The following is a 9,173-nucleotide window of genomic DNA, read 5'->3' as shown; positions in this document are numbered from 1 at the left end:
TTTTTGTTTATCCATTGAACTCAAAGAAAAATAATTGCTATTGCAACTTGCAAGAACAAAAAAGTCACAATTATTATTATTATTTTTTGATAATCGAGAGTCAGAGCTTTGCTCACAAATAGTTCGTACTTGAGATCTTTTAAGTCAGTACGACCAAGAGACTCAAAGTCTATGCTAATTGGACTACCCTTAGAAGTAAAAATCACAACTATATTTAAAATCTACATAGGAAGAAATGAGTGATTTATAATAGACGGACAAAAAAATTCAAAAGAAACAAGTAAAATCAGTGGAGAATCAATTATGATCAAATATGTTGTTTTTCTAAAGATGTGGCTTATATTTTCTTGCTCAAGAAAACAAAAAATCATCAAACTTAAACTGTCATTATCATGCATTATTAGTAATAGCTTGACAAGCTTTGTGAATTGGCAATGGTGGGTCTGAAAAAGAGCCATTCAAAATGTGGTTAGCAATCCACAAATTTGCTGCCTCAGAATAGTGTATGCCATCCCAGCTAATATGCCTTGATGGATCTTTGCAAGGACTCCCATAAACTGTTCCATTCACAACTTCCTTCTTCCCACAGTTTATGTGAAACCCATAGTAACTCCCACAGCAAAACTTCACTGGATTGTTAACAAAACCTGCCACCAATTCCAACGCTGAAGTTAGTCAGTAGTCCCGATGATCAATGTTTCGAATCGGTATCGAGAAACAAAGAAACAGACCTTGAGTTTTCGCGTTACTAATGAGCTGATACTTGGCTGAATGCATGTCTACGTGCGTAATTCTTGCTAGAGGAAGCATTTTCTTCAAATTTAGCAGCAGATTCTTCAGCTGCCAATTGAGTTCTCGAGCGACTTCATTTTGACTCTTCACGCACCCGATGCTGTCGAGATTGTTCGGGTTTTTGTTATACAATATATTGAAAGGCAGACATCCAAGTGGACCTGTGTTGTGCACCCAGAAATATCTTGCCCCTTCCTTGTATAGTTGCTTTAAACATGCACCCAGAAAGAACATCAGAGCTTTCATTTAAGTTTTTGGTTAAATTGCAAGTTTGATACCTAAACTTAAGGTTGCGTCTAATAAGTCCTTAAACTAATGAACTTTAAAAAGTGTTTAATATGTCCTTGCGCTTTCAATATTACATCTAATAGGTCCTTAAACTTGAAAAATTGTCCAATGACTCCCTGAATTTTCGATTTTTTGTCTAATAGGGTCTCCAAACTATTAGAAAGAGTAGATGCTTCTTCGATTCTTTTATTCAAACTTATTAGACACAAAATTGAAAGACTAAGGACTTAACTAGCCATTTTTTAGAGTTCCTAAACTTATTAGACGCATCATTGAAAGCTTAGGAATTTGTTAGACACTTTTTCAAATTTCGGGATCTATTAGACACAACTTTGAAGTTTAGAGACTAAACTTGTAATTGAATCTAAGTATTTAAGTATTTTTATTCGCATTACTGTTGAGTAAGTGAGTAAGGTGGTTTAGATCGCCTACTTGAACAGCTTCAGAGAATGTGTTTAGTATATCCGGAATGGAAGCTCTGACTTGTTCTTCTGATGAGTGTTGGTAACCATAGGAAAGGTCGTTCTGTGCAATATCGAACGTATATAGCGCCTTCGAGAACTCCCCAGGCCTTGCGATACTGCTTTTGATTGGTAGAGATGTCCTGTCTGTCACAAAGTAACCAACATCATAGTCATTGTTAGTGACAATATAAGAAAATTCATACATCAAATAGAAGAAGCTCTGTTCTGTTCTGAGATGTGTATATGTAAAGAGTAAATAATCAGAAACTGACTGTTGGAGCGAAGTTGATAATATAGATTGGTGGTGCGAGATTTGAATTGGATGAACTGCGATACTTGAATGCCAAGATGGAAAGGGCTGTAACCACCGGGACGAATCGACGAACCTCCTGTTGCGAAATTAGCTCCATGCCTAAAGCTTGTTCCTACTGAGTCTAGATATGCACTCAGGTAAGGTAATTTCAGCTTCTCAGCTGCAGAAGAAACACAACATTAGTTGGTAGAGCTGCAAATGACACTCACACCCCAAAAATGCTTCCAAATTCAAAACAAATCTTGATTGTTTGTTGCTCCATAAGTAATTCACTCAAAAGACTGCTAAAATTCTGTTAGATACACTAATTGTAAGCCACTTTCATGGTCAAAATCCTATCCCCATTTTGTAGTTACTTATAAAACTAAACAAACAGAACTATCTATATCTCGTAACATAATAATACACTTTGTACCAAAACTCGCCTAGTTTTACTTCGAAATTATATCCAAAATGTTTCAGGTCTTCGTAATAACAGATATGTTATCCTTCAAACCGATGCAGGACTATGTTTAAGATCCCAAATAATCTAAAGCAAACCAAGATTACCATCACTAATCCCATGAGCGCAAACATTCTCAAGAGAAGTTATTGGAATATGATTTGCAAACCCAGATAGAAATTTGTGCAAAATCTTCAAAAACAGAGAAATATGAGAAAAGTAGGGTGATGCTTACCAATAAAGTCAATAATGAGACGGCCATCACAAGCCCTCCCAGAAGGATGTCCAAAGAATGTTTCGCCGTTGGGTGACTGAATCACATTGAAAGCAGCCGATATTCCTCCGGTGTCCGAGTTCGAGTCGCCGAAGTTGTAAACCGCCGGAAACCCACAACTCCCGGAACCACCACGACCGCCGCCGCCGCCGCTGGACGCCACTGGCCGTCCCACTAAACCCAGAATCAGAAGCACCAACACAGGGCGGAGCTTCAGCGGGCACATGGTTTTTCCAACAGAAAATTTTCGAAACTCCTCAGGGATTCCTACAACTGAGGAACGGGGCTAGTGGAGTAATCGGAAGCGATTCATATCCACTTTGGTAATGGGAACTGGAAGCGCACTGAATTGAAATGACGGGATTGTGGAAATTTACAATGGGTAAGTGGGACAACGGTACGACAAATCGGTGGCCCACGGGCGTGGAGGAAAGGAGAAGACAATTGAAATTTGAACATCGTCCTATGCCAATTCATTTAGCTTTGTAAGAGATATTTGTACTTTTCTGAACATCACACCTTCCTTTTTATGCAATTCCATTTCACGGATCATGGCGGGGAAATTGTCCTCCCCGAGAAAACACCCGTGAATCCGTGACCAGCGCATAATGGTACTGTATTAGTTGAATAGCATTTTTTTGTGTATTATTATCTAAGTGATATTTTAATAATTAATTTAAAATCAAATAGAGGTGAAAATTTTTAGTCAAGATTTCTTGGTAAAAAAGAGGTTTATGAGAAAAATTATTTCTTTTTTTTTCCGTAAAAAAAAAACTTCATCAAGAAATAGAAAAGTCTTCATTGGCACAAGGATAGTCAATCAAGGATACTCGTTGTTTACTTTCCTCTAATTCAAAACGCTTATGATAGTAGGCACAAAAATTGTCATCCCTATCTACCTTATTGAATGAGATGACACCACTAAGATTCAATTTTCAATAAGATCATCTCCTTCCCATTGCAACAACTTTACCATTTCAACCAAACCAGTCTCCACCCGAATTGGGTAGGATACCAAAAGCTGCAGATTTCTCCAACATCTTCATACTCCTACAGTTATCGATGAATAGGTTGCTCACAAGAATAACACCTTTTCAATTGCATAAAACTCACCCGATGCCTCTTTCTGAGTCTTCGACCAAGTCACGTCGTCGTTCAATGTCCATATATGATGACGGGCTCCAATTTATTTAGCAAAAGTTCTAATTATTATGTCATTAAGTCATTATTTGATTAATACATTTGTAGTTACTTACATATAACATACTCATTCTATCAACAGAATCTATTATTACGATATGTTTTGACAGTAACTTAAGACTTAAGAGTCTACTCAACCAAAAATTTGCGTCTTATAACAAACAAACAAAAAATAATAACAATAAGGTGTATTGAGGACCAAATTAAAAATTTATCAAAAAACTATTAGGGACCATTTTTTAAGAATGAAATTAGGGGCTATTTAGCATATTTAACTAAACTATTTTTTGCCTATTGTAGATATAATTTAGTTTTTTTAATACAACAATTAAACCTTTAAGCTTTATTTAAATTTAAAGCTTAATAAAACTATGAAGTAACATCTTTTAAGGAACATTTCATTTGATTGATATCTAAAGTAAATTAGAAGATAAAATACTTTTCAAAATAAAATAGATATGAAAATTTAGAGAGCAAAGTAAAATTCAATAAACCATTTGTTAATTTAAACTAAAGTAAATTAATACTAAACAATTTTAAGAACATTAAATTACAAATAAGGAGGAAATTTAAACCTACACTACAATTCACCGCTTGGGTTGGCTAATACTAAAAATATGCTTATGGAAAGAAAATAAAAAGCTAAACCTTTTGAATAATAGAACACTTGTATGCAAATAATACTGCTAAGGTGCACACAAGACAATATATGTAGCCTTAGGCTTATGAGACTACACAAAAGAATGATAATTCTGTCCTATAAATACAAACGTTTTGACAGAGGACCAGATTTGCCATAAGCAGAGACATTATTTTACTACAACACAGGCTGCCAATGGAGCTGCCTTGAGCTCCATGTACTCTTGGTGGGTGAACAAGGAAATATGATGGTCGGAAGCCTCTTACTCTCCTCAAGATGTGGAAAATCGATCGTGTAATGAAGTCCCCGACTTTCTTGCCGAGCGAGGGCGCTGCTTACGACCAGTTTCGCACAGCAAAACAGGTTCCTCATCTCACAAACCTCCAGAGCCACCATGGTTGGCTCCCATCCTTGATGAAACAAGTACTCTTCCCATGTTGCTTCTAGCTCACCGATCTTCTGCTCCGCCCTCTCGAGCCTGGTGGTCGACCGAACGATTCCGACATACTTCCACATGATTAGTTGTAACTGTTTCCTCACATCTTTTGTCATTGATATAATTCTGCCCATGAAATCGTTTCCTCGGGACATGGGCACGAGAGGTCTAGCCCACCTATTCAATGCACCTGAATCAAGACTTGAGCCCTTCATATGATCAACCGAGGGCTCAACTGCCCTTCGTGCAAAAACTAGAGCTTCGAGCAACGAGTTGCTAGCTAAGCGGTTGGCTCCGTGTAATCCCGTGCACGCAACCTCGCCTGCAACGTACAGACCCCGCACATTAGTCTCACCCTGAAGCCCAGCTCGTACACCTCCACACATGTAATGAGCAGCTGGAACCACCGGAATCGGCTGGTGTGTAATGTCCAAACCATACTTGAGGCACTCAGCAGCAATGTTGGGGAAATGGGAGAGAACGTTTTCCCTGGGTTTGTGACTAATATCAAGTAGCACATACTTCTCATTTCGTTTTTTCAGCTGATCATCTATACTTCTAGCTACAACATCTCTAGGAGCGAGCTCAGCTCTCTCATCGTACAACGGCATAAATCTTTCCATACTTAAATTGTACAGAATACCTCCATCACCCCTAACAGCTTCGGTTATAAGAAAAGCGTTCTCTCTCGGCTTGTTTGGTCTGACCGGAAGGCCTTCATCAGCTAAGGCAGTTGGGTGGAACTGCACAAATCTGCATTACATAACAAAATCTAGTTACAATTATGATTTTCATCGCCCTTAACCATTCCCCAACAAATGAAACATAACTAAAAGCTAACCAATATTACAAGAACAAAGCTACATCAGCATCCTCAAGGAAATGATAGAAATGTAAGGTAAAATTCTTTTTGTATTCTTATCAACCAACTCTGCAATTATAATAAGATATTATCCACATACAATAAATCATAATAACTGAGACGGTTACTCACTCCATGTTGGAAACTACAGCTTGAGCTCGATGAGCCATGGCGATTCCATCTCCTGTGGCAACCTTTTAACCAGATGTGGACCAACATTAGTATAAATATGCCCACCATAACATGATTAATTATTGTTAATTGGAAAATGAGAAGTACCGGGGGATTTGTTGTTGATGGATACATATGTCCAGCTCCACCTGATGCGAGTAAAGTTACCTTTGAAATAAACCGTGTTACCTGGAAGTACACGAGAGGGAAAAAGTTAAAAAGCAGAACACGTGAATTGATTTCTTTAGTCAAAACTACTGATAATTTGAATATGTTTTGGGATGAACCGAGATATCACCTCCAGTGTTTCAGCATTCAAAGTATCAACACCAAGACAATCTATTTCAGAACCATCCTGCAATATTAGCAACATCATTTCACATTACTGCATTCTAAAGCATTCAATTTGTAATTTGATAGTACGCTGATGTCGAAATTTCTCATAATTTATTCTAATACAGTCACTAAAATTGGCAGAAACAAGGAAAGCATATTAAAACATAAATTCTGTTGAAAGAAATAGGGAAAAGCAAACCTCGGAAGTTAGCAAGTCAATTGCAAAATGGTGCTCAAACACAAAAATGTTGGGATCCCGAACAACCGCCTCCAAAAGAGCCCGCTCAATTTCCCTTCCAGTCATATCAGCAGCATGAACAATCCTACGATGAGAGTGCCCCCCTTCCCTTGCTAGGTGTAAGTTACCATCTTCCCCATGATCAAATGACGCACCCATAGCAATCAACTCTTTGATTCTGTCAGGCCCTTCTGTACATACAACCTAAATAAAATAGGGAACCTTAGAAAAGAACAGAACAACCGAGCATAATGAGCTTTCAAAAGTAAAAAGGTAGGACAGTGCAAGCTGAAAGACATACTCTAACTGTCTCCTCGTCGCACAGATGAGCCCCAGCTACGATGGTGTCCTGCACATGACTTTCAACAGAGTCTGAAGGACAAAGAACGGCACTAACACCACCTTGAGCATAATTGGTGTTGCTCTCATGAGGCTCAGCCTTAGTGATCACGGCTACGGATCCATGCTTTGCAACTTCAAGAGCGTAACGGAGGCCAGCAACTCCACTACCAATAACAACAAAATCAAAATACTTTGTTGAACCGTCACTCAAGCACGATGAAGTGACTGTCGCAATAGTTCTCCATTTCTCATTAATTGTAGGTTGGGAAATATTGTTTCTTTGCAGATGTGAGAACTTATTCAACCTACATGATCTGGATGATTGTGCCAAACAATATAAGTCAAATGAAGTCCATGGTGTTGAATAGTACAAGAGTGAAGGATTCTACACTCTTACCAATGTAATAGACAAAAATATATTCCTACTATCTTCACATGTCTCAATAGGAGTTAAATACTTTTTTTGTTGTGTACGAAGAATCCTATTTTATCATATCATCTTCACTTGTGAGACAAAATAAAATACATATCCGAAGTTCATTTTATATTAGTAGCAAACCAATGTTGTTACCATGTCATTTTTTCAGTTATAAGACAAAAAAGAAAATACACATCTCGAAGTTCATTTTATATTAGTAGAAAACCAATATTGTTCTCAAGTTGTAAATGTTGATGTGCATCTCTTGACGCAACAAATGCAACAATTTGTGATTTTATTCAACAAGCATATACCTGCTATTCTCCGACATATAATGGCATAGTTAAATACAAGAAATGATATGACAAAATAAAATTTCCTTGTATATAGTTCTTCGGTTTAATGTCACAATTTAGTGTGGTATAAAGAGAAGTCACTCCTAGATCCCATTCCCATCATATTTTGCGGATCACTTCTGATATTAGTTCTGGAAACGTGAAATATCCAACTACATTTCAGCTGCAGCCTATTTCCAAACATGATATCGACAAAAACAATTGAAGCGATCCAGGCAAGCATGCAGAAAACCTAAAGAAAATTGTTTTGATAATTAGGTTCATCCGAGGCTCGATATTTGCATTCCATACCGTGAAAGCTCGTCCTGAAAGCATCTTTTGAAAGCTATGCTAGCGTCCCATTGGGCTCTCCTAAAACCTTGCCCCTTCAACTCCACCGCCCTGCAGAACAGTTTGCAGCTTCCAACAGGTATACAAATCGCCATTGCAGCCCTTCAGCCAACAAGAGTAAGAGAAAGTTAGGCATCAGTACTTTCATTAAGACGCTTCATTTCATCTCATTTTATTCTCAAGCATGGTCCAGAAACAAAAAATAAAAAATAAAAAGTTTAGCCGCTCTTCTTCATTGCATGCACCATAAAATCCATTCATTCATGAGTTATCTTTAGCCCCTAGAATTGAACACGACCCACATCGCATTCTACTCTGAAATTCATAGTGAAACTAACCCAGTTCGAGGAATCATGATCTGGACCCCTCAAAATTGATAAAAACTACCAAAGAAGAAGGAGAGGAAGAGAGAGTAAAAATCCCAAAGGCCAAAAGACCAACATCCATCGTCCAAACGTGAAGGACTAAACAGGGAAAACAGATAAATCTAGTCGACATGGCAAACTGGACTTTCATTAGAAGGAAAAAGGAAGATACAGAGTGAAATCTTGTAGAAAACAGATGAAACAGTGGGAATTACCGGGAAAACCGCGAGAAGACGTTGAACCAAACAGTAAAATGATGATGGTTCTTCTCAGGGTTTGAACCAACTGAAGGGTGGTGAAATCTGAATCAGGGTTTCGTTGTTGATGATGAGACAGCCTAGGGAACGGAAGGAACAATAACAAAAACAAGAAGAGAGGGAGAGATTCCGAGAATCTACGGGAAAGAAAATAAAAAAATGGGAAATGGGAAATGGGGAAATGGAATTGAGAAAGAAATGGCAAAGAAGGCAGGGGCGGAGAAGGCTCCCCACTTTCTCCGATGCGCCACACCACGTACTCTGCTCCACAACCATACTTCGAATTGGCGCCATCCCCTTCTTAAATGCACCCAACCCATCCTCGTTCCCAAATCCCATCCCTTTTCCTTTTCTTTAACTTTTTCCTCCATTTTGTGCATTTTGTCGTTTGTCTTTTTTTTTCTCTTAATTGCTAACATCTCGAGCTTTTTTTTCCTATGGGTTGTAGCATGACCTCTTCATCAGACATACGCGACACAGTCTAAAAGCTTAAATCACATTCACATGTTATAATAAAAAAAATTATAATAACCATTTGATTTGTAGTTTTGATTTTGAAAATTATGCTTTTTGTAACATGTGTTTACTTTCTTTAAAAATACAATACATTTGAATTTTTAACCAAATTTAAAAATTTATATTTTGAAAA

The 9,173-nt window shown here is 37.8% G+C and overlaps 2 protein-coding genes across 3 annotated transcripts; both read right to left on the bottom strand.

Annotated features, from left to right (window-relative positions):
• Window positions 1–266: 266 nt before the first annotated feature.
• On the bottom strand, window positions 267–3,096 carry LOC111006734 (GDSL-like Lipase/Acylhydrolase superfamily protein). Its single transcript, XM_022278817.2, has 5 exons — window positions 2,535–3,096; window positions 1,817–2,017; window positions 1,513–1,688; window positions 732–999; window positions 267–647 (listed from the first exon to the last, which is right to left on the bottom strand). The coding sequence occupies exons 1-5, from the start codon at window positions 2,797–2,799 to the stop codon at window positions 391–393; spliced, it is 1,167 nt and encodes a 388-aa protein (XP_022134509.1). The 5' UTR covers window positions 2,800–3,096; the 3' UTR covers window positions 267–390.
• A 1,156-nt stretch (window positions 3,097–4,252) lies between these two features.
• Window positions 4,253–8,817, bottom strand: AO (L-aspartate oxidase). 2 transcript variants are annotated; one of them, XM_022278302.2, is made up of 8 exons: window positions 8,483–8,817; window positions 7,864–8,004; window positions 6,758–7,112; window positions 6,418–6,660; window positions 6,181–6,237; window positions 5,991–6,071; window positions 5,844–5,905; window positions 4,253–5,602 (listed from the first exon to the last, which is right to left on the bottom strand). In XM_022278302.2, exons 2-8 carry the CDS (start codon window positions 7,995–7,997, stop codon window positions 4,591–4,593), a joined length of 1,944 nt encoding a protein of 647 aa, XP_022133994.1. In that variant the 5' UTR covers window positions 7,998–8,004; window positions 8,483–8,817; the 3' UTR covers window positions 4,253–4,590. The 2 variants fall into 2 exon arrangements, with proteins under 2 accessions (XP_022133994.1, XP_022133995.1); XM_022278303.2 differs by having other exon boundaries at window positions 6,758–6,962.
• Between the last annotated feature and the right edge of the window lie 356 nt (window positions 8,818–9,173).

Source organism: Momordica charantia (assembly GCF_013281855.1).
Source record: "Momordica charantia cultivar OHB3-1 chromosome 4 unlocalized genomic scaffold, Mcharantia_2.0 BLBB01000004.1, whole genome shotgun sequence".
Classification (NCBI taxonomy): domain Eukaryota; kingdom Viridiplantae; phylum Streptophyta; class Magnoliopsida; order Cucurbitales; family Cucurbitaceae; genus Momordica; species Momordica charantia.
This window is presented reverse-complemented; position numbering and strand designations above follow the sequence as displayed.

Coding starts and splice junctions, on each gene's coding strand:
- LOC111006734 (XM_022278817.2), bottom strand. CDS start 2,799: ATGTGCCCGCTGAAGCTCCGCCCTGTGTTGGTGCTTCTGATTCTGGGT. Junction 1,689..1,816: donor TTATCAACTTCGCTCCAACA/GTCAGTTTCTGA, acceptor ACTTTGTGACAG/ACAGGACATCTCTACCAATC. Junction 1,000..1,512: donor CATTCTCTGAAGCTGTTCAA/GTAGGCGATCTA, acceptor GCATGTTTAAAG/CAACTATACAAGGAAGGGGC.
- AO (XM_022278302.2), bottom strand. CDS start 7,997: ATGGCGATTTGTATACCTGTTGGAAGCTGCAAACTGTTCTGCAGGGCG. Junction 7,113..7,863: donor TTTCAGGACGAGCTTTCACG/GTATGGAATGCA, acceptor ACAATCATCCAG/ATCATGTAGGTTGAATAAGT. Junction 6,072..6,180: donor TGAATGCTGAAACACTGGAG/GTGATATCTCGG, acceptor GTGTACTTCCAG/GTAACACGGTTTATTTCAAA.